This window comes from Strix uralensis, chromosome 1 (genome assembly GCF_047716275.1).
Source record: "Strix uralensis isolate ZFMK-TIS-50842 chromosome 1, bStrUra1, whole genome shotgun sequence".
Classification (NCBI taxonomy): domain Eukaryota; kingdom Metazoa; phylum Chordata; class Aves; order Strigiformes; family Strigidae; genus Strix; species Strix uralensis.
The window spans coordinates 22,405,969-22,431,157 of NC_133972.1; the positions used below are offsets into that span (position 1 = coordinate 22,405,969).

The window sequence follows — 25,189 nt, forward strand, 5'->3', positions numbered from 1 at the left end:
TGAATTAAAATTTTACTTTAATTTTGAACCATTTTATAACTGCATTTTTCTCATGAAGCATCTGTATCACAGCAGGCTACAATAACTTTGGGATAAAAGGCAACTGGTAAACTGTCCAATACAAGGTTCCAAATAAACAGTTCTTACTGGCCCCTACCCAGACATATCCCAGATAAAGTTTTTGATCAAAAACATGAAATAGATCCACCTGCTTATTTTAAGCATATTAAAAAGGAAACTAATTGGACCATTTCTATTTGTCTAGTTTTTTATACAAAAAGGCTACACAATGTTACACTTTATTCAGAATACAGTTAGAGCGATTATGAATTAGTGTTCTACACCTTTACTCAATCCTTAAAAATTAGAAACTGCTGTAGCATATTCACTATAACTTAATACTACGAGAGACTTTAAAAAAAACTAACAACAATTACTGCGAAAAGAAAGGCTACTTCCAAAGCAAGCAAGGTCAGTACCATTACAGAGATTTAAAAAAAATAATAAATTTTTAACAAGCAAGGCTAGGGTTTGATAAATTCCATCTTGCAATTCATTCTTGTGCATTCTTCGTTTCTTGAATCACTCCCAAAATCCATTTGTATTATTACTCCTCGACCAAAAAGGACCAGAACAAAAAGTTTACTTCAATTGTTCCCATAGGAAACTCAGCTTGGTTAGTGTGTCAGGCACTTTCTGAGATACTAGCCCACCCCTCGAGCCCTCTCAGCAACTCTACAGGCCAATCAATGCAAGTTCATTCAGATGATACAGCTGCAAAGAGAAAAAAAACCAGGTGTCAGCGTTCCCAAGTAAAGGGCTGATTTCACACATTAAGACTGCGTGAAGCCAGTGCACAAGACATTACAGTTAATTACTTCCACACTTCACGGCAGAAGTCAGTTTGGAGTGTACTGATCGCGTGTTTCCAGAGCGTTTATTCACTCTTCTGGCACACTGGGACCCAAAGGAGCCAATCCCTCCCTGCCAACCAAGTCCTCAGTCCAGTCACCTGTTTTTCTCTTTTTCTTTTGTTTGTAAATTCAAGGTTGGAGCTTCTTACCTAAAGGATGATTTACAGGTCAGTATCGAACCAGGCCAACTGATTACTGTCACCTGGAGGCAGCCCATCCATAAGGTCCTGGGCATGGCCAAGATCTGGCAGACCATCAACTGGGTAGTCAGCACCAGGGTGGTGGCCACCCATTTCATGTTCCATCATAGGGTCCATACCCAAGGCATCCTGACCGTATCCGCCAGAGTGGAAAGAACGGTAGCTAGGATCTAAGAAAGTTAAAGGTGGCAGAGGGAAAAAAAGCATAATGTTAACAGATGTTAGATGCATCAGAAGCTGCAAGTATCAGTGTGTGAGAAGATCTTGGTAGCCATCTAACTTTTTTCTAGTTCAGCCAAGTTCAAAACAATCTGTTGCCTGCCCTTAATGGCTATTCCATTGTTCGAAACAGCCTTCCAGTATGATTCTGCAGACAAAGCACACTGCAGTCAGAAGCACGAGCAGATTCCAGCCAAGCCATTAGTCTGCACAATCAACAGTTCTAAAATTCAACAATACTGCAGCAAAACCAGGCTCCAAGACTGTAGACTTGCTTCTGAAAGACTAGTCAAAAATAGCTTAGAATCCTTAGGGATAGGCTTGCGTTCAAGTCTATAGACACTTACAGACTAATACATTCAATACCAGCTTTTTTGTTTTAAAGAAAAACTGTGCTATTGGAATTGTCAAGTCCATTTGTAAAGAATGTTAAAGATTTCTGGAAACAACAGCTCAGCGGGAGATTCTCCCACAAAGGCTCAGACAAGAGACACCAGTTCTGCACGTTCAGGCAGCTCCCATTTCAGTGCTGCCACTGGTGTTGCAGAAACTGGTTATTTGAACTGGCAGTTCCCCATCTGCCTGTCCATTTGCAATACCTTGCTGAAGAGTAATTCACTCTTCACTCATTTGCAGTTCTCCTTTAAAATCTATGACTTGACTTCATCCAACTTTAGTCAAGGGGAACAGAAGAGACATACCATCTGGGCGGTATCCAAGAGGTTCTCCCTGGGCACCAATATCAAGTCCGAGGTCTGCTGTCTAGACGTACACAAAAAGTTACAAAACAGTTTTAACATCAGGTCTTTGGGCCAGCACTAGTAATTCTGAGGTTAAAAAGTTTTGAAGCTTGCCCCAGATCCCTTTTTAGCAACAGTTCTGCAGTGAGCGCTGCAGCATGGTACTTCTGTGAACGTGAAGCACCTTTTTATCTAAGCATCTGCATCCAGTAACAGCCAGACTGAGGTACAGGAATCCAGAGATCACTGGAAAGAGGGCTCTGTTTGGGAATGAGAAAGACGTGGCGGGTCTAGGCACACTCCTCCGCAGGTACACCTGCCCACCTCCTGCACGTCAGCTGTTCGGAGACTCCCGAGCCAGCAACAGAGCTTTTAGGAGTTCTGAAGGGACCTCTCCCACTTCGTCCCATTACAGAAGTAAGCACCTCTCTGTAGTGCAATTGCCTAACTCCAATCTCAAAAAGATACTCCATTTTAACTTTTTCTTTTTTCCCCACATTACTGTGGTAGATACAGATTTCAGGAAAACAGAAAAGTAAGCATTGAAATAGTACAAATCAAGGGCTACTGTCCTTTATTTAGTATGTACATACAAGATAAGACAAGCTAGGCTCCTGAATCTTAAGAATCTGGGGGAAGACAGCCACTTAGTGAAACCTTCCCTCTACCCCATGCACACAGATTGTTTTCAGTCTCAAATCACTGTGTAGCCCCTTTAAGCATGAAAAAAGGCAATGTGTGATAAAATCAGCCTGCAAACATATTCAAGTCTGAAAGCTCAATTTTAAGGAGAGCACAAGTTGCACCCCAACCCAAGATCATTAGTCCTACATCCTATGCTCGATAGAAGCCTCACAGTCTGTGTTTTACGTTTATGCTTCCCTCGTACCACTCATGCCTCCATTTTCGCATTCAGAGTTCATTAGGTTCTGACAAGCAGCACAGAAATGTACAAAGTCCTTCTATACAGCTTTGCACACTAACAAACATAATGAGAATTATAAACTTTAGCAGCAGTAAAGAACGGTCTCCTCCTATCTGCAAGGGAAGAAGCAGCTCTAAGGCTGCTTGCCACAGGCTCACTGAACCTCAACATGCAGAGAGGGTAAAGAAGGCACAGCTATGTCTAAAGCTGGACCTGTATCCCTGATGGCATCTACACTTCACTACTGGAAGGAGGGGAGGACTTGGACATAAGGTCTCCCCAAGGAACCATTAATACAGGAGACACAACTCACCTCGTTCCAAGCCATTGGCTCAGTCCGGAACAGAGAGCTCGTCAATTCAACCGAAAGCCGCTTCTTATAGTCTTGTGGTTTGTCCTCAGACATTCTGAACAGCACTGCAGCTGCGTATGTTGCTATCAAAAGGAAAGAGTGATTTTAGTAGAGGTTGCGTATTACAGCAACTTTTCTAAGACGAGTACAAAACCTGTCTTTTAAGTTCACTCACCAACACCCTCATTCCTAGAATGAAGCAGTTCTGTTAAAGGGGCAGTTGCACCTTCAGCTTCAATTGCTTCAGCTGCTTCCTTGTCTTGAGCCAGTTCACAAAGTACACCTGCAGCTACTCTCTGGATATTCTCAATGGGAGAGTACAACAACTGCAACCAAAACACAAGGGTTTCTTTAGCTCTTCTATTGAAACAAGCTCTTCACCACAATCTTAGTTACCAGTGCTACCAAGGAAGCACAGGAGCCGTTTTCCTGGTACGTACCACAGCACTGTCTTGAGCTTGCTCTTACCTGCACAAATAGTGGAATGGTATTTAGACCCCTGATTACGATTCGATTATGAACATCACGTGCAAGAATATGCAGGGCTCCAGTGCAGCCCTCGACAATTTCTTCCATACGCACGCCCTCCTAGTTAGGGAAAGAAAAAGCATTTTTGGAACTTGAGATGTTGTGTGCTGTCTTCTAAAATGACCGTCAAAAAGCTGTTCACCCTGTCAACAAATCAACCAAACTTGTCCCCCACATTGTGCCCCCTTCCCCCAGCAGAGCTCATAGCCACTATCTGCTGCTGGCCTTCAAACTTAACATCCCTGCCAGGCGTCGGCCCGGTTTATCCAACTAAATTCAGTAAGTGAAGCATCTCAGTGGAACTCCTCCCCCTGTTCTCATTTTTATTTCGGTTCATTATGAACTTCATGGCTGACAACACCAGCTCTTCTCCCCCAAGCTGGAGTAGCTTGGCAGTTCACTAAGTATGAAACAGTAGCTATCAGTAACGAAGAGGCCCCCTCCTGCCTCTGCAAGTATTACCTACGCTCCTGTACTAGTAGGTACTGCTGCTTCCACTTGCCCATGCTAAGGCGACTTCCCCTCTATTGATGTGTTTAACGGGGAAAAAAAATCAAGACTGATCTTGCCATGCTGACCTGGTACCTAAACAGGTAACAAGTATGGAGTCTGTACAACTGCCCAGTACTTTTACAGCTCTAAGCACCCTTGAAAATACACAATAAACTGTGATAGCATTCTTAAAGCCATACTTGAGAGAAGGATGAGGCAGTTCTGGTTTCCTGGTAGAGAACTACCTGCCTTGCCAGGGTAGGCAAAAACAGCATTTCTGTGATCTAGATCAGTCAGAATTAAATGCTCAAGAGGTTCTGAGTAAAATAAGAACTGAAGTTCTGGCATTCTTGTTTACTTAAGGAAAACTTGCAGGTCTGCCAAGACAGAATTATCGGCACGCCAAGAGAGTAACATGAATTAGAGCAAATGGTAGGACAACAGCTACTTAGACCTAACAACACATGGCTGAGGCACACTGACAAAACAAGGAGTTTGAGAGGCGAGTTTTACACGTAACTTCAGTTTGTGGTGGCCACTTACCACAAACTGCTGTTGTGTTCCACCCATAGAAGTACGTCGCTGGGTATCCTGATGTGCTCTAACCAGCAACTGAACTAGCCTTGGAATAGCCCCCTGCTCGCGCAGCGGGGCATGGTTTGCAGGACAGAGCGCCAGGTTACGGATCAAACCAACGGTAGCCTGCAGTTAAGGAAGGGGGTGGGGAGTAAGAGAGCGTCACTGGCGGGCTCGCTGTTAGCAATTTCTTTTTTTAATCAGTTGATCCCAAATGCTTAAATCTCTAAGAAACAACATGAAGTTCCTCAATTGAAGCAACTTTCCCATCAGTCAAATTACTTTCCTCAACACCTTGGAAAGTATTTTTCACAGTTAAAGCTACATTAAAAAAAAAGCACCAGTTTTCAGCACTGGAAGTTGTTAACTATTCCCTACCTTGATCAAAGGCCAGTGTGACGGTGGGTGCAAGAGTTTAACCACCACTGGGAGTCCGTAATGGAGACGTACTGCATTTTGAGCCATCTCAGCTTCTTGATGTCTGCTGGTGAGGTGACGGAGCGCACAAATAGCAGGTTCTGTGATGTCTTCCCTGTCTCCAGCCCGAAGAACTGTGCGCACAAGAGCCTCAATGCCACCAACCTGGCACACCATCATCTTGTTCTTGTAATTGTTGCAGGTAAGGTTAGAAAGGATGCCAGCAGCACAAGTCACAACATTAATATCATCTGATCCTAGAAGCTGAACAAGAGTTCCTAGAAGGCCCTCCATGCCCTCCTGCAAAAAAGGAGGGAAGAAAAATTTAGTCTCTCTCCTCTTCCACTGTGTTGGCTTTTGATCCTGATCCCTTAGAAGAGCCATTTACCTGCTTTGTTGCAGCATCTGACAGATTTCTCAGAGTCCAGAGACAGTTCTGGACAAGACGCTGGCTTGGATCTGTGAGGTGGAGTCCCAGAGCTTGCATCCCACCTAGAAGACGGTACAGATTTGACACCATTACTCAGACGCTCATCTTGCGAACAGTTGCATCCTTCTCCTCCCCTAAGTCCTAGTGCGTATCTCACAAGCTTCTGGATCTTTCTTGGCATTAGTATCATAATATGGCTAGGCCCTAACCCTTCATCCCAGAGAAAAAAACACTGAGATCCTCTTTGTGACACTGGGCCTTTTAAATGTATGAGTATTCTAAGGGGACCATTCTGACAATGCTCAGCCACTACGCCACCCAGCTATCAACACAGTAGACTTACTTAAAACAGACTGCCTTTTATATTTCTGTATATAAACTAGCTACGGACTGAAGAACTGACCCAAATTCCATTTTTGATGCTGGCAGTTTCTGTTCTTGTGTGGAATGTACTGATCCTGAAGCACTGTCTAGCTTTTTAAGTTATCATGGGTACAAGGTACTTACCAGCCTCAACAATAGCGGGTTTGTTGCTGGAGCAGACTGACAACACCTTCAGCACCCTACTTGTGGTCCACAATAGTTTCTCATAGGTATAGGTCCTCATTATGTTTACTAGAGCCTGGGGTCCACCACTTGCCAGAATAATCAGCTGTGAGACAGCAAAGATAACATTGTCACTTCCTGCGCATGTCAGTAGGCAGTAATTGTTGCTGGCTTACACACATCATAGTTGCAGCTCTCTAAAAAACTGTTCACATCAGCTGGTGCAGTCTGCAAGTTTTGCAGTCTCACTATAAGCATGACTGCATTTCTGCAAAGTAATTTTGCGTCCCTCACCTCTTGCAGGGTCAGGACTGACTGGCAAAAGCCCAACCAGCTGAAGATTCAGAATAAGAAGGTCAGTACACAGGAACTGTTAGGTCATTCACAGCAGGCTTGCTTGTTTTAAGTGCTGAAATAGCAGAGGCACTTACCTTACTTTCTTGATTGCCATATGCTAAAATCTGAAGGCAGTCCGTTGTGATGGCCAAGAATTTGACGTTCGTCTTGTTCAGCAAGGCAACCATTTTCTGCAGCCCACCAGCTAGACGGACAGCCATTTTGGCTCCTTCCTGATGTAACAGGAGATTGTGAAGAGTTGTAATAGCATAGAACAGCACAGAGTCCACTGGGGACCTACAGAAAGAAAAAAAACCTCATGAGTACCTGCACCTACCAGTGCCAACTGAAAAACACAAGTACCATCCTAGTAGTCCACATACCCAAGCATTTTAACCAAAGCAGGGATGCCTCCTGATTTGAAGATTGCCAACAAGCCTTCACGGTGATGCGAGAGATTGTGTAGTGTACCTGCAGTACAACGGGCTGTTTCCACATCATTTGTATTTTGCATGGTACGTACAATAGCAGATACCATTTGGGGAGATCTCATAATAGCATGGCGAGACGCTTCCTTTTTGGATAACTGATGAACCATAACTGCAGCCTTGTTCACCACCACCTAGAGAAATATTTGAAGAAAGCTTTTAGTTTTAAGGTCATTGAAGAAGCCCCACAAGCAAGCTACACCGAGACAAAGAAAATGCTTACCTGGTCCTCATCATTCAACAGTTTGGTCAGTTCTGGGATTGCACGAGTTGCAAGTTCAGCATCATCTTGGTAGTTTATCAAATTAACAACAGCATGTTTTAACATCTGGGATGGCTCAGCCAGGCGTTGCACATTAGTTGGATGAGCAGCATCAAACTGCGTGGATGGGATTTGCATTCCTTCATCCAGTGTTTCAGGGAACATAGCTGCACGCACTCTCTGAGCTCTAGTCATTGCATACTGGCCATCAATGTCTGAAAAACAAGGTCAAATCGTTACCTCGAACTAGGAATAAAAAGCTCATCTTCTAGACTGGTACTCAGTATTTAGGTTTCTGTATTGTTAAGCAAACCGATGTAATAGAAAAGGCCTTACCAGCAACTTGCTCCTGGGTAAAGGACTGAGAGAAGCCCTGCTCCCACTCGTACAGCACTTGTGTCGTGTCCACATCTTCCTCTTCAGGATTTCCCTTGCCACTCAAGGAGGGAGCAGTTGTTGTGGCACCGGAATGGATACCAGAGTCCAGGTATGACTGCTGCTGCCAATGACTGACTGCTGCTTTTCTGTCTGGCTCCATTGCCATATCCAACTCCATCAAGTCAGCTGTAAGAAATCGTTGTTGAACAATTCAGTTCAATTACTCCAGCATGCATTAATCCTTCGAGAGATGACACAGATTTTAAACAAAAATAAACTGTTATAAACAACTACCTCAACCCAGCAGAGGTATCACTGCAAGTGAGACAGCAGTTTTAAATGGAGGCTTTATGTCAAACCAGTGCAGACATCTATAAACCCAACCAACAGGCAGAGCAATCACCACTACTGTGACCATTTTAGTCTACTGCTTAAAGGCTCCCCTTTCCACATACAATGATTAGGTACTTGACTGTACTCAGGGGACCCAAAATGTTTACAATGACAAACTCGTTTGCAGGTTTGAGTTCCAGTGTAAAGTATTAATGACTGTAGCAGAGCAGACATTATTCAAGTGACTTAAGGTTAAAAAAGTGGAGTAAGGAGCCAGTTTAACTGCTCTTTACTAGAACTACTAGATTCTAGTAACAGGAATTGTAATGCGCTATATACCTTGGGTTGCCATGGTCCTTCTTGTGCTCCCAGAACTCTTTCCTGCTACCTTTCAGAGACCCTAAAAAAGAGCAAGGTAAGAACTTAATTAAACACTAATCAGAGCTAGTAAGACAGGATTTCATATTTGAACACCAGAATTGCAAACTAAGACTTCTGACGTCTTGCCATTTCATTACTACAGTGAGTATATTCAAATGCTAATTAGCAAACCCCCATGGACAGAGATGCAAAAGAATGAGATGTGTCACCCAGACTTTTTCTGGAAGACTATATGTAAGATATATTCTCCACTTAAAAGCTACAAGAGGAAAAGAATTGAAGACTGACCATGATAAAGCCATTTTTTACTTCACTATCCTTGCATAAGATGGCATCCAGACATTAAATTCCACAGGTTAGACATGCCACAAAGACAAGGGCTAAATATCAGACTTCCTCATTTACCTCAAAGACAAATACTAGCAAAACCACTAGATACAGGGCTACAATATATATTTTCATTGGGAAAGCTGAAATGACTGTTTAAGGCAGGCTGCTATTATTTCAGTGGTACAAAGACTACCTAAAGAATTGTAATTGAACCTCCTCTTTACTCCTTTCCTGTACCGTAAGAAAGGTTTCTTCCTACACAAAATACTCTTTCCTTGAAGTTAAACTGAAAATTGAACTAGCCTTATAAACAAATGATCTCCTTCAGTTGCATACATTAAGTCACCAAACTCACTTTTTTTTTCCACAGAAAGCCAAGATAATTGGGGGCAGGAGGCTGAAATACAATCAAAAGCCCTAACAGAATCTTCAGTATACACCTCCATTTGATATCACCAAGCAGTACGGAAGTATTTGTACCATAAATCTGTAGCTGTCTCTTCACTAACAACCCAGAAAGAGAAATTCGAGGCCACAGCTTCACAACGGGTCACTCAAAACTGTCATACTTTTATTTCATTTACTCCCCTTCCCCCCACAGTCCACCATTGTTTTCAGCAGACACAGAGCTGGTGACAGCCTATTCTGGGAGCTAGCCAAGCAGAAACATTTGTAGTGGTAACTAGTGCAGTGAACAAAACCATCTCTTCCAGCAATCAGCTTTCAATGTGCCGCTAGGTGTTAGAGCTATGCTGATCAAAACATTCCTAGACAATGAAGTAAAGGCAAGCCACTAATCTCTTTAAAGGACAGGTTTGCAGTACTGTGTCAGGAGAACAAAGTCCATTTGATGCTATATTTGTGTAAAGACAGATTTCCCAGTTTAAGAGTTTCCTTCAGCAGCACCTTTTAGAAAATGATAATTAAACAGAAGACAGGCCTCCAGTTTTTTAAAAGTCTCACTGAATAGGTTAGGCAACTCTGAGGCAATCTTGTATTTCACTGTCTCTGAGCCAGCTGCAGGATACTCCAACAGCTCCTGAGCAACCTCGTTACTTTGCTGTACAAATGCCAGTGCCGTTTGTCCTGACTCTGCACTCCTCACAACTTTTGGCAGCAATCCCTCCCTGGCTCTTTTAAAATGGACAGTAGATCTGCATCTGCAGCAGATAAGTGGCCTTGAGCTGATTTAAGACATAACACAACATGCAGTAAGTGCAGTTGGAAACACTTAGGTCCCTAAACTGGTCCTACTCCACAGCCTGGAACAAACTAGCCGAGTCTACTCCTCACAGTCTGCATGGAGGATGCACTGACAATACATTTTTTTTTCAGTCCTTGAACACTGGATTCTTCCAACATGCTGTTAGGGGTTTAGGAGTAGCAGTGGTAAGGGGAAGGAAAAACTACATCATGCTGTCAGTTCACCATTAATACAAAAATTCTCCTGGGTAGCTGAGTTGGAGGAAATGCCTATACAAAAGCTTGATAGCTCCCTGCAGGTCTTGCACATTACTTTGTCAGCCCTACTAACACCTTCCAAACAGAAAGAAGTAGAATAGCACCAAAAGTAAAATTGTATCTTTGCTCCCTGTAGCCCTCAGTGTAAGTCACATGCAACATTTCCAATAGAGAACTGGGCAAGAACTAGCCGCTATACCCAATTACCAATATGCTTAGCACAAAAGAAGATTATTTTGATTGTAACCTCTCCTCTCTCCTCCTCTCAGGATGCTACTAATAAAAACGATCACCAAACTAGTTTTGATGTTAACATACTGGTAGTCAAACCAGTCAAGAGCACTGACTATGCTTTGAGATGTTTACTACCACCTTAGATGCAAATATGCAATATAGGGCTTGGGAACAATGTTTATGATTTCCTTCCACTGTTGGAATTCTGCACAAATGAGGGCAGCTGGCTTACAGCAACTGCACTCAGACACAATTGTTTCAGCAGCCTTAAGAGATCAGAAGAGTAGCTGTACCATTAGGTATAATCCAACAGACCAGACTAGCCACTGAATTGCAACACTATTCCAAAATAAAGCTGAAGAACATCTACAAAATAGCAATGAAGAACACTGATTAAGTGTCAAGAACTGCATCATCAGTCAGATACTCAGTCTTTGAAATGCTGACCTTAGATCAGCCTGGTAGCTGCACCTGCAAGTTCCTAACATCCTAATCTGCATTTCATATACCTGCAACCCCCCGGTAATTCCAGGGAGCAGTTTTTTATTTAGATGGGAAATTGGTTTTAATCCTAAGAGTTAAAAATAACTGCAGACCAAAGGTAGCCAGGGAAAAGGGGTACGTTCTGTTTGGTTTTAGGGTTTCCATAACCGAACATTCTCCCATGTTTTCCTTCCCATTCTCTTCTCATTTTACAAGGGTGTGAACTGAGTCCAGACAAGCTGCTGGACTTTGTCTTCCTGTGTGTCACTGACAAGGTTAACCGCTACACATACACAGGGAGCACCAACCCCAGCCTAGGTACAAATGTTCATGCTGTTCATTTTCCTGACAGAAACTGGGTCAATACATGCAGGGTGGGGGTGAAGTGGTGGCAGAGTGTAAACAAAAGGAAAAAAAAAAACCACACCAAAACACAAACTGCTAGGATAATTAAACTTGTAGTCTTCAACCATGAAGCATATACCAGCTCCTTTAAATCGAGCTCCTGTTCAAATTTATTGGAGGACACATGGCTAGTAACATTGCATTGTCAAGGTCAGTAATACAGACCTTAAACATCAGGAAGAGCCAGAAAGACTCAGTATACTTTACAAACTTTAGCATAACAGCAAGCTTCTGTAAGCCTCACTATTCTTAAGGACTACCTGGTGCTTGGAAGTCAAGTCTGAATTTTGATAAATGTCACGTTATACAGAAGTTCATATGGATGTACTGCCAGGAGTTATGGGACTGTTCATTTCCTAGGGTTTTAATGGAGATTGGGTTTTTAAAAATATGTATTAAATTCCTCAAATGAAGAGCAATGCAAGACATTGTGCTAGACTGTATTGTGTACCATCAGTCCCATCCTTGAATTTGAATTCTAAAAAACTGAGAAAAAACAGTTCTGCAAGCTCAGCAGGCTTATGAGCTAATAATTTCAAGTTACTACAGAAGATAATTCAAATTTCTTGGTTTTCAAAGGAATACTTTGATCATGAATAAAACTTAGGTATTAACTTTTGATTTTGAAGAGTTAGACACATGCCAAGGAAGTCAAGCCTATAGCACTTCTCAAATCTGAAAAATAATTCTGAACAGCTTCGCTAAAACCTTTTTTTTTTTTTCTAAAATAGTTAAACTCCATCAGGACACAGAGCACAATGAATTGTTTCCTTCTACTCTGTCTTACAGAGGACAAGAACTATAAGAATAGCCTATCTAGGGTGCTGAATATCGACCTGAGTTTTACCTGCCTGGTATACAAAGACTACAGCACATTTGCACCTCTGCTGCAGTTTATCTAGGATAAACCCATTTTCACTGTCAGCTAAATCAGTTCGTTAGCCTCCAAAACAGCTCATATTTGCAGCTTACATTAAATAAAAATGTGTCCATCTTCTTTCAAGATTACTACCTTAACCTTAATACAATCTCTTCATTAAGATTGACTCACATTACACCCAACTGATCTGATAAGCAGATCCCCTCCCCTTTGTAAAGCAAGTCAAACTTCAAGTCTGCAAGTCTTACAGAAATCTTTTGCTTGAGAGGAGCATGTTATTAAACCCTGTATGAGAAATCAAGACCAATACATCCAATCATTATGATCTATTTAAAGGGAACATGTCTACTGACCAAGTCTTCATACATCTGTCTCATCTAGGACAGGCCAAGCAACCGCATCTTTAAATTAACCATCAGTGCCAAATGAGACATTTTCTTACATAGAACAAGCAGATCTTAATCTTCTTGTGACAGTTACAGCAGTTAAAAACACGTATCATCTACATACAAGTGATGAGAAGTACATGTACTGGGAAAATAAATTTTCTCCCTGTGCTCCAAAGTTACTGCAACCAAGGTGGTACTGGAAGCACTCTTTGGGTCTAGTTTTATAATTGGTCTTGTTTCGGGCAACTGCCTGCCAGTGATGCTGCTGGTGTATCTGCTTTACGAAGAGTCAGTAGCCAAAATATACAGGCAACACCAGTCCCACAACTAATAACACCAGATAACTACAGTACTCCTATCTCTGTTCTTGGGTCACAGGAACAACTTAATGTAGAAGAAGCTTCCTAATTAACCTTAGTTTCCAATTGGAGGTTGTGGGAAATACATTCAATTAAGGATTTTTAAATTTTAAAAAAATCCTTTGATCTTATCCTGGAAGTTGCTACTCTTTTCTAGAAAAGGAAGCAGTGGGGGGTGGTGGTGGTGCAGTGAGGGGGAATCATCTTAAGTAAGACAATACCAATAATGGAAACTTCAAAGAAGCTTTCATGGTATACAAGTTCTGTCAGGCATGAGTGGCTGACCTGTCTCCTTAAGCAATCTTTGGTCTAACCTACCCCACAGATATAAGCACTCTGGCAACAGGCAAAGCTACTTCTACTGCTTTTAGTCTTATGAAGACATGATCTAACTGAGATAGTCACTTTTATATTCATTAGGAGCACTAAACTGATTAACAGGAAGCCTAAAAGAAGCAGAGTTATTTTTCTTCCTTCAAAGATGGAAGCTTAGAATCAGTTTATACCTGCCTATTTTTTTTAAAAAAAGAAAAGTCAAAAGTCTTAGTCTAGCTGAAGAAAATGTGGCAGCTACAATATGATAGAAAGTAAGGAGAAGTTACAGGTGACCTATAAGAACTGATTTATAGATTGCCTATCCACAGATGAAAATAAGGATGGTACTTGTGAAGAGTAATGATCCAGGGTATTTGCATTCAATTTCTAACTTAAATAATTCTAACTTTTGGATTACAAAGCAAGATAACCTGGGAAGTTAAAATGATTGTCATTTGCCTCGTAGGTCTCAATTTAGGAAACTTTCATTTTGTATCTTCAAAGGTTAAACAAGTTCAAGAATTTTTACCAACAGAAATCTTCTGTATAACTTCTAATTATTCCTTATCCAAATGGGGATAAAGTCCTCTTCTCCCATATCCTCCCAGATATTCCAAAACTTAACTTTGAGGATTTTTATCTGGCTTCTACTGAGCTCTGGTGTAAATTGTACATAATTTTGAAGGCCCTTCATGTATCAAATGGTTCTGTAAGATTGGTAAGAAGTCCTGAAAGTCCAGTTTGTGTTGTGTGTTAAGGGATTTTAAAAGCTTGCTGTAGGAATGACAGTTGGTGTTTACGATTTTTCTTACACAATGAACAGAAGATACTTTATTTCAAAGTAGGAACAGATAACATGCTTGAGTTTCACTCTGAAGACTTACATTTTAAAAATTTTTAATTCTTCTTGTACAGAGGTACTACACAGGATTACATACAACAGTTTTCCTTAAATACATTCCATATCCACAAAGCAAGTACTGCGCAGCATTCCCATATTCTGTCTAAAGTAGCAGCATTTGCAGTTCTGTCACCTTGCCCACTCTGAAAGGAACAGCTGTATGCAGTGAATGGAGATTATTTTGAAGTTCTATGCAAGCATTAGAGGGCCTTGATTATTGTGAAATTAGTCACTCACCAGCAGTGACTTCTGGATTAAGAAATTCAATTTTTCAAATCCCTCCTGACACCAGCAGTTTAAGGACCTGGATGGACAAAGACTACTATGAAACTCATTGAAAACTGGCTCTCAAATATTGCTTTAGGGCTGTAAGTTATCACATTAAACAAAGCAATGGGCCACTTGGATATTTTTAGAGACAGTAAAGTTAGGGTTCACCTTATCTATACCAGGAATCAGAATGTAAAACTTCATGTTTTTCATATTAATGTCAGGCTTCCTTCTGGTTTCAGCAGGCTGATATTTAATGCTGGGTAAAAATATCTTGTCATAGGCCATCTGAAGATATCCTAAGAAAATGGAAGTAACTTATACAGTATGTAACATCAAAAGGAAACAAGTCAAAGCATACAGCCAACTCTAAAAGGAAAAAGACCCATGGGTTTCCACAGCTTAAGCATTTCTATCTTCTTTTGGGTTAGATGATAGAAACACTCATCTGTAGCCTTCACTACCACCTCAAAAGAAAGGCCATGGCAAGAGATAGAGCAGCACTACTATATTTCAGTGTTGTTCCAAGATACAGCAAACCAACTATTTCAGTAGTTCTACTAAAAACAAAGAGCTACCAGTAATCTCAACCTGCACACCACACCACAAACCCAAGCTGAAATCCAGCTTCTGATCCTAGACTGCAACAGAACAAACTCATTTGTAAACTTTTAACTCATGACAACTGCTCTGGTCATTTCTTCAAGCAACATTTGCTTAACATCATTCCCTCCAACCACTAAAGCAAGAATACTTCACTTCAGTGATAAACTCAATATCCTATGTAATCCATCGAACTCAAATTTATCCAAGACCAAATACTTCAGACAATGCATTCTACTGGTGCCTGCAGAAAGGTACAAGATGTCTTGCAAACAGCAATATGTTCTATTTTTAGATTTAGATAATCAGATCACAATAAGTTCGACTCTGAACCCAGAATATACAACAGTCTTAAGTTGTTCTGGAAAAATCTTTTAACAAGACCTGAAAGTCTAAGATCCGTTTCCCCTATCAAACACTAGGAAATTAAGAGGCCTGAACAGTATCTGCTTTACTGACCTCAAAGGCTAACAGGTTGCAACTTCCAAGCTTTAAATAATACACCCTGAAAGAGGCAACAAACTAGTTCAGATAATCCACAAAATTAAAGCGGAAGAGGGGTATTTGACAGCACACACAGATCTGCCAATGTTCACTCCAAGTTACCTCTGCTTTTAGCCACTGTTTTTTGCTGCTTCATTCCTATTTTATTATTTCTTTTATCCTTCAGGCATCCCAGTTTGTTATTAAATCAATTGTTCTAAATTATCTAAAAATTCCTGTCCATAACCAAGGCAGAAAAGCCTTCCTACACGAGCTTTTGTAAGGTTTTTTTGTAAGAGTTCACTTGATGCCACATCACAAAATAAAGTGTTATGCCTGTCTATTTTCAGTCATCTCAGCAATCTAAGACCAATTAAGAGCACAGAGCAGAGTTTCTATTCACATGCTCATTACCTAAAGCAAACAGCATGCAAATATTTCTGTTCTTGCTAGACTTCTCTAAGTTGATTACAACTGCTTAATGGAACTGAAGTGCAGGCATCTGGTAGTCTTGACTAGACTTAAGCATTGGGTTAGCTGGATTAAAAGCAGATTTATTCCTCAAAACAATGTCTAGCGAAGGAAAGACTTGGGTTATAAGGTCAGAAAATTCAAGGCTCATCTTTGAATCCATGCAGCCTTAAGCACACATGGCAGAGGGGAGGGAAAGGGGCCACAAGAACTTTACAACACAGCTGTAAAGCTACATTCTACCACACTTCACTTCCATTAGGATTGGAGCACTACAGAGTGTCCTGATACTACAGGACACCCACATGTTTTACCCTCCCCTTCCTCCCAAATGGGACAGCAGGCTAGTAAAGAATCACACTTCCTAGCCAGCTTGCCAAATGATCAACTGTGACAACTCATTAAGTTTCAAGTGCAGCTGAGACTATAATGTAAGTGTAGCAACAGCCACGTTTCGGTTTGCTCACACTAAACTCAGAACGCCACCCAGAACATAAGTAGTTTTAATCGATCACTGAACAGCAACTTTAGCCACTGACCAAAAGTTCGGGTAACAGAATGTATCAGAAAGACTTGGTGAGCTTTCACTGCCAGATGGGATATCTTTCGGCTGCAGGCATTGAGCATCACACACACAGTGCTTTGAGCAACTAACACAGCATTTAGGCACGAACAGCTTGTGCAATTAGTCAGGGTCTTCACAGGTACTAAGGTTTAAGTGCCCTTTTAAAAACAACCCATTAAAAGTTTCAATAAAGCAACAGTTGACATCGGTCCAAGAGCCACTGCCAGCCATCAAATACTGGATAACTGACCTATAAAACGTTGCGAACCTGCAGGGCAATTCAGAACAAGTAAAGTTCACCTAGGCACTGATCTGCATGATCATTCTAAGAGATGAGCTTTCAAACTTTAGAACCTGACAGGAAGCCTCCCCAAAAATGAAGCTGTCAATATCATATAAAGGTTAATACCTTTGATGCACAGTACTCCACTCTTTAGGACAGACATTTTAGAGAAACTTTGGTGGAAATTACATACTGATAGGACACCTAGAGAAGTCAAAAGGTAAAAGGTACTTGGGAGCAGTTACCTACCACCATAATTTCTTTAAGCTGTCTGTAGTGCCCTACAGAATTTTGTTTGATGCTGGCCAGAGCCTAAGGCTGGACATACAACACCTTTTCACATAGTCCCGTACTTAAGAGCATACTTACACTGTAGTAGCTGAAATCTCACAGCACTGGATCTTGTCACTTCAGAGAAGTTAAAGTCTTTGGATCCACAGCACAATTATTTTGCCCTTGACTTAGAAAAACATTGAGGAGTTGCAGGAGGTCTGTCAACACAATCCTTTACATTCAAAGTCATGGGCAAGTAAACCAGCAGCTTCTAACAAGCTCTGCAAATAAAACAAAGGGATCTTCTCAAGGAGAGCTACACTTTCTGCACTGCGTATTTGTTTGTCCTCTATAGAAATCTCTGGTTATTTCCAAGAGCTATAAGCAGCAGCTGTGCTCAAGCTGACAGAAATTATCAGATCATGTTTGAGAGTAATGGCTTAAGAGAGCTGGCAAGTGTACTGCAACACTTGCAAAATCTATCACTTCAGTCGTCAAGACTGGCTCCAAGTACCTATGTATCCTTCTTCACTGTCCAAGAGAGGAGATGATGATAATCTTTACATTTAAGATATGTGAGGAACTGCTTCAACCACTAATCAGGTGTTACACATCCAACTTGCGAACAAAAGTAATAATTGTCTCCACATAATGTACATATCAACCCTTTGACAGCAGTTTGCAGCTCTGTATTAAAGGACTGGTATGACAGTTTCAAGTTTATGAACTTCCATTAGGTTCATAAAGACATTATCAACTCAATTACTCTTATGTCTTAATTGTTTTGACCAACTAACCACCAACTCATGCAAGTAACCTCAAAACAGTTACTAACTCATTTCTGTTCAGCAATGGATTTACTCTGAGATCTTTTGGTCGTAAGCATTTCCAGTTAGGGTTTCACCCAGCATTCATTATGTTTGAATATCTTCATGGATGGGCAAAACATTAAGAGCAGTTTTATTATCACAGCTTAGAAAGTTACCCCCTCGTACTCGCAGGACATAGATAGGTATTTACATTATGCATACTCCTCCTGCCTTTCTCAGGGATGAGCTAGTGTTTCTATCTAAGGTTCAGTCTGCCAGCAGTACTGTCCTAAAACTTGCACCGATTCGTAGCTTTTGGACATCTTTGAGTAAGATGTCTGTAGCAGATGACAGTAGGCAGGATCAAAACATCATTCTTTAGTCTTACCTAGCCACCCACATACAAAAAAGCTGCCATCATGACCATTTAAAGATAACCTACGAGAACTTCGACAAATATTATACGTTTCATTTCACACTAAAACTCAGCAACAAACTACTGCCAGTCCTCAAGCTTCCTGCCCATTTAGTTTTGAGTTTCAAAGAGATACTTAATGGTTCTGCAATCATTTATCATGATGGCATACATCACTAACAAGAAGGTTGACAGCCACTGTATTACAGAAGTATCTTTCCCACCTGCCTGGCTAGAACTTAAAACATTCACTTCCACTCTACTGCAACAATTTTGCAAACAACCTCCCTTCCAAACCAAGAAGTATCTAACCATAACCTAGTTTCTTCTCAGGCTGCAACCATGTAGCCAGCCGCTAACATGGATGCTAAACATTAATCTCCATGGTTTAAGAAACCAGAGTGATTAGTCATAACTGACACTAATGAAATATTTATGAATCTGAAAGTGGCTGCCTTTGCTTGTCTGTCAGAATAACTATGTATTTACAATAAGGCATACCAACACTCCAAAAAGTACTGTTTAAGCAACAAACATGCTAATGAAGCCTGACACTGTAAGATGTTTCTTCAACTCACTTTTAATTAAGGCAAACTGACAAGGCAACAGCATTTATCAGCACCTTTAGGATGTTAAGGTTTCTGGCCACTGGAGGGCACCTGAATTGTTGCCAGGACAATACAGAACTATGTGCTACAGTTGCTGCAGAGTTGGCAAACTTCTCCACTCCAATTTATACAAGTTATTTAGCACAGTAAGTCAACCTAGAAATGCTAGTTCCAGAAAATATACTTACAGTGCACACTGTGCATTTGCCAACTCCAGTAAGATCCAGCTAGCTCATACTACCTTTTTAAAAGCAGCGACCTAGAATGCTAGATTAACTCTTTCAACCTTTAAGGTAATTTATTCCTTAAACAAGGCTCCAGAGTTGATTTAGCATTGAGTAATACAGCAAGTACTTTACTTCTGCAATACTAATCCAGCCAGTGTACCTCATTTCCTAAAGCAAACTGGAACATTAACAAAAAGTTCTTCTGTAACAAAAGCTGTAAAGCAATGTCTGCACCCATGCTTCCCAAAGCCAACAGAAGCATAGAACACATTTGCTTTCACATCAAATCAAGTTAATAGATTCGTGAGGGCAGGTTGAGCTACACATTTCACCTGCTCACCTTGTCAGTTTGGTGTTCCAGACAACAAAAATTGCAGAATAAGACTTCCATTAGTTCTACCCCTTGCACTTGAAGTTACTTGTCAGTGCAAAAAACTTTCCTAGCTCCTTTCTTCTCAGGAGAGGCAACACAACACTAGCATATTAAGACATTACCCTCTTGGGCTAAACCCTGATCCCATACTACAGCTAGTTTTACCTTGGAATCAAGTGCCAGAATTGGATATTAAAAGCTAACCACTGTCAGGCTACCTTGTGTTGGCAAGTCTAACCAATTCAGTTGGTGCATAACATCAAAGAAGCCCAAAACAAGTTTTCCAATGCTGAACTAGAAAGTCAACAATACTGCCCTGCCCATCTGACCAGGATAATCGTTTTATCTAAAGAGACAAGAAAAGTCACAAGCAATACTGACTGCCAAGGAGTTTGCAGAATTTTGCAAGTTAATGCGGTGCCATTTCTAAGTTACCACACAGTCACCCAGCAAGGAGGAGGACTCAAGAGCTTGCAGACGTGTGCTGTGAGGACCCAAGAGCAAGTCCCAACCGCCTGCACAGCTCCTCACAAAGTTTTATCAGGCTTTGTGAAGTACGATATTCAAGATAAGTAAGGTCAGTCCTGATTTTCCTGCCATGGTATGCAGTCTATCAGAGTCACAGAACACGTTTTGCTGCAGGCAACTGCATGATCACCACAACCCCTGCATTACCAGCTTTAACTACGAATTAACATGAGTGAGTTTGATTACTGCTGTATTTGCACACCAGTCTGCCTACTAAACAATATTTTGTGGAAACATCCTTACCCAGGAGTTTCAGACTGTACATTCAGACTTCAGTTTATAAGACTGAAACTTAGAATAGCCATGTTTCCTGACCCATTCTTGCTACTTCCCTTTCTACCCCTCAAAATAGCACAAAATTAGTTTAGAAGGCCACCAGTACTAACTTGCCTTTACATCTGAATTAACTTTCTGAAGTATTATGTTCTGCAGAGTTAAACTTGAGTTTTTGGTGATGTTAATCATGAAAGACCAACAGTTTCACAAAGAAACCTGAAGGGCAGCGAGGTTTCATGGCCAAGATTTGATAAGTCAGTTACTGACACACCAGGTAGTCACAGCAAAACGCCAGTGTTCACAGGAGACTATACATCAGGCAAGAAGCCCAGCCTATTTATTGCTCAGGCAAGAAAAAGGAAGCTCGTTTTACTAAGGCTGTAACACAACATTGGACAAACTGACTTTTTCAATCAAGCTTTACTTTGTATTAAATCCTTGCTTTTAGAAGCTATTGTGCATTGCACAGTCCTTTCCATCAACATGTTTTTACTTATTTCTCCCCTAGACACTTCAAAATGATCAGCCATGCAGACCAACATGAACGTTCCCACGCATATCAAATTATACCTGAACAGAAAATACTGAACTAATAGCCAAGCAAATATGACACTTCTTTAGAACAACCCCAGAACGACAAGACACTCGATATGATTTTATACTGAATGGCTGAATTTAGAGAGACTTGAAGCCTTGCCTGAACATCTAAGTAGTCTCATTTTCAACAATACCAACCATTAGGAAATCGACACAGTGGCCACATACCTGCAGCTGTCAGCACCTTTTTATTAAAAGTGCAAGATTATCATTAGGTTCCCGGATTGTCAGTTACTGAAATTCCCATTATAACTTGGCCCAATAAACACCAGTAAATTTCGCCCTTTGTGCTGTTTTAAAGCCTTGCAGCAGTACCTTTTTGTCATTCAGATGCAAAATCGTAACTGGTAAGTCACTCTCTGGTGTGTCTAAACTTAATATCAAGAAAACCCCAATACTCTTTCAGGTAGTTTTCTCGTCTTCGCCTTTACTATAGTCTCAGCACATAAAGATCCAGTTTTACCAAAACCCCTCCTTGATTTCCGTCCATCGACCTCAGCATACCAGCCCAGCCTCTTTCCATTCACCACTTGCATACTTTGGGGGATGGGAGGACCACAGATGTCTGGAATATACAGAATGTCAGAACAATGGCTGCTCCATGAGAAAAGAGATCAAGAAGTAGCTGATTACAAAGATCAACACTGCTATTCCTACAGTCATAAGTTGCCCATAGTACCTTCACAGCCTGTCCTTTCTTCCCAGAAGGGATAATCTTCAGCAGAGGTTTTTGGGAAGGGATTCAAAAAGCAGCCGCTGACGTCCTATATCAAGTTTTAGCTAGGGAAGAATTTAAGGTTTTGCTAGATTTAAGAAACCTCGCTGTTCCAGGAGCAGCTAATCATGCACCAGACAGAGATGAACTAAGCTCTTCGGGGGGAAAAAAACCCAACAAAACAAAACCAACAAAAAAGCCAACACGTCTGGAGCTCCCTGTTCCGCGGGAAATCAGAAATAAATGCCCTGTATCCTACTGGGAGTAACAGCAAGTTGCTTCCCAGACCTCAGAAGTGCGTTAGTTTGGGAGGCTGGAGCCGCCGTCGCCGCCCCGGTCGGCCACGGAAAGCAGCAGGCGCTTCCCCTCGCAGCATGCGAGCCCCACACTGCTCCGGTCCCAAGTCACTCGCTACAAGACTGGCAACGTGGGTGTTAAAAACTTAATTTGATTGCTCCCAGCTCCGGGGAGCTTCATTTCGGTGACACCAAGAAGCATAACCTCTCCAGCAAATACGCATGCAACTAAGACCGAAAGGCAACAAATTAGTTATCTCCCGCTGACTGCGGTGGCCGTGATTAGTTAATTATATTCGGCAGAAATAAACCCTCCCCTGCTCTCTTCTCCCTCCTATCGCCAACCGTGATCTGCAGCCCACCGGAGAGTCAGTACCTCCCCCCACCCTGAAAGGAAAGAAAAAAAAAAGAGGCACGAAGTGCTCCGGCCTCGGCTGCAAACACAACCGGGAGCAGACCCAGGGAAACCCGGGCGGCGGGGACTCGCCTCCTCCTGCAGCGCCGAGCAGCCACCCCCTCGCCCCAGGACCAGCTTCCCAAGAGACACCTCGGGAGCCGCAGCTGCCGCCTCCTGCAACCACGCAGCTGTCCGGACCTCCCAAAACAAGAGCCCTCGCCTCCTTTCCTGTCCCCCCCCTCCCCCTCTCCCACCCAGGCAGCGCCCCCTGCCCCCTCCGGCCCCGTCCTTCCCGCCTCGGCGCCGGGCACACCCTGGACCCCCCAACGGCCGCGGGACGCAGCGCCCGCTCCCGCCCGCCCCGGGGCACCGGCGGCCGCTGAGGGAGGGGGCCCGGCCCGGGCTCGCCCCAAGTTCCCGCCGGAGAAAGTGGCACTAACGTTGCAGGGAGGCGAGAGCGCAGCGTTCCCCCGGGCTCCGGCTGCTGCTGCTGCCGCCCGGGCGATCCCGGTCCGGTCCGTCTTTCCTTCCTTGTTCCCCCGCCGCCGCTTCCTCCTTCTCGCTCGGTTCTTTGCTTACAGCGGCGGCCCCACCGCTGCCTCCCGGGTGGCGACTGAACGGGGCGGCGGTGTTAGTTCCCCCCTTGCCCCGAGCGCCGCCGCTGCTGCTCCCACCGCTGAACCGAGCGAGAGGCTTAAAATGGCGTCGCTCACAAGGAGGTTCTTATAGCGAGCGGCGGGCTCGGCTGTATCCTGCCGCCGCGGCCGGGCCCAGCGCGCAGCATTCCACAGGCACCCAGCGCACAGGGCAGGGGGAGGAGAAATAGTGCCCGGCTCCCAGGGCGGAGGGAGACAGAGAGCAGCAGCGGCGGGAAGCGGCCGCGAGCGGGGGGAAGGCCGTGGCGGCAGCGGCGCGGCGGGGGGAGGCAGGGCCGGGCCGGGCCGGGTCGGGCCGGGCCGGGGCGGTGGAGGAGGAGGAGGAGGAGGAGGGGGCTGGAGGGGAGCGGCGGCGTGAGGGGCGGGCGGGCGGTCAGCGGACACACCTTATTCCGGAGGTGGGGAAGCGGGGTCCGAGTTCCCGGCTGGGAGAGAAGTTGCTGCCTGCGGGTGGAGTAGAGGCGGCGGGGGAGGGGGTGCAGCTGCGGGGATTAGCCCGGGGTCCTGCTTCGGGGTGGGGGGAGGCGAAAAGCAAGTGTGTGTGTGTGTCCCTTTAATTTAGCATTTCGTTGCCGGGGGATTTTTTTTTTTTTTTTTTTTTTTAAACGCACGCCACCAAACTAGCGAAACTCCGTCCCCGCCAACCGCTTGTCGCTAAGTCCGGGAGACTCCCGGGCTGATGAATCGAGGAAAAACAGCCGCGGCGCTGGGCGGGGGCTGCCCGCCGAGCTGCCGCTGCCGGCCCGGCCCGGGCCCGGTGGCGGCGGCGGGGAGCCCGGGGAGGCGGCGGCGGGGCCCGCTCACGTCGGCGGAAACGCGCTGCGCTCTGCCCTTGTAAATATTTGTCAGGAAGCAGTTGCCAAAGAGTATCTCGTTATGCAATTTATTTATTTTTTAGGGAAGAAGCGAGCTTCTCCCCCCAACACGTCCTCCTCCTCGCCCGCCCCTCGCCTCTTCAGTGAGTCGTAAAAACAGGAAAATACTACGAATTGCACAAGGTTTTTCGCAGCGTGCGGAGCCTTGTGAAGGCACGTATGTGGCAGCCTCTTCCTCGGCGTGCACGGGCTTGCACAGCAAAATGTTTTACAGACTTTTTGCGTGTACCGTCTTGCGCTGGCAAAGTGCGTTTAACGTGCCGGGGGGGGGAAAAATACGCACACACCCCCACCTCCACATCAAACAAGGACCGTATATACTAACGTGTTTGACATAAAGATCTACTGCTAGTGAAAGATGAAATTTTTTTTTTTTTCTCCCCGTATAAATTTTTTTTGGCACTAGCGGTTGTTGGGGCTTGAATTCTTGGTCCTGCACTGGAGGGTTTCGTGCAGCCTCTCGTTCCCCACCAGTCTCCAGCTTCTGGGATGGTTCTTGCAGCGGGGAGATGTGCGGTCCATGGAAGGGCCACCTTTTTATACCTGTTCTTCTACTGATAATACTGTTTTAAATGGTCTCTGAGTTTCTACTCAGGAAGTTAAAGATTTTTTTTTTTTTTGTCGTTGATTTATTGAGTAATATGTAGTGTTAGACTAAAGGAAGCTCTTCTACAGTGCTACTTGATTTTCTCATCAACTGCTTTTTTTTTGAATGGGCGCTTTTTAAAACGGGGGATTTCTCCCGGCGGGGGCGGGGGGGGGAATACTGTAGGGCTTTCTGCCCACAAAAGGCACCCCCAACCCTCACAGGTGGACCTGGTATGGGTGACAGGGGGCCACAATCTAGTCGGGTTCTATACTGTCACTACTATAATGGCTCTGGGAAGGCAGTGGTGATAAAAAAAATCCTTGTTTCTTCCCTGCTCCCCCCTGCCGTGGCAGGGCACGTAGCAATCACCCACCCGCCAGCATCCCTGTGCAGTGGGCAACCTCCGGTCCCTACTAGTAAGGAAATGAAATGCCACCTGGACAACACTGGTCGGAGGTTCAAGAAATACAGCTCTCCTTGTCGAGCTGTTTTCTCTTAGGACAGTTGCCCGTTTTAACAATGCTGGCCAAAAGGAGAGCAAGAACGAGGGCAACTGTCAGCAAGAGTTGGCAAAGCAAATCCTGCCGGATCAGGGCGAGCGGGCTG

At 43.5% G+C, this 25,189-nt stretch overlaps 1 protein-coding gene across 2 annotated transcripts; it reads right to left on the reverse strand.

Moving 5' to 3' along the window:
• On the reverse strand, positions 1-23,333 carry CTNNB1 (catenin beta 1). Of its 2 annotated transcripts, XM_074859245.1 has the most exons (16): positions 22,904-23,322; positions 8,476-8,536; positions 7,762-7,989; positions 7,387-7,640; positions 7,059-7,297; positions 6,771-6,972; positions 6,301-6,445; positions 5,752-5,855; positions 5,325-5,663; positions 4,914-5,072; positions 3,819-3,938; positions 3,526-3,676; positions 3,312-3,433; positions 2,035-2,095; positions 1,064-1,284; positions 1-774 (listed from the first exon to the last, which is right to left on the reverse strand). In XM_074859245.1, exons 2-15 carry the CDS (start codon positions 8,486-8,488, stop codon positions 1,076-1,078), a joined length of 2,346 nt encoding a protein of 781 aa, XP_074715346.1. In that variant the 5' UTR covers positions 8,489-8,536; positions 22,904-23,322; the 3' UTR covers positions 1-774; positions 1,064-1,075. The 2 variants fall into 2 exon arrangements, with proteins under 2 accessions (XP_074715346.1, XP_074715356.1); XM_074859255.1 differs by lacking the exon at positions 1,064-1,284 and having other exon boundaries at positions 22,904-23,333.
• Positions 23,334-25,189: the final 1,856 nt, after the last annotated feature.

Excerpts from the sequence above, each read along its gene's own strand:
- CTNNB1 (XM_074859245.1), bottom strand. Across the intron at positions 7,298-7,386 it reads TGTTGAATGATGAGGACCAG|GTGGTGGTGAACAAGGCTGC; the intron begins GTAAGCATTTTC and ends ATATTTCTCTAG. Across the intron at positions 5,856-6,300 it reads ACCCGCTATTGTTGAGGCTG|GTGGGATGCAAGCTCTGGGA; the intron begins GTAAGTACCTTG and ends ACCGTCTTCTAG.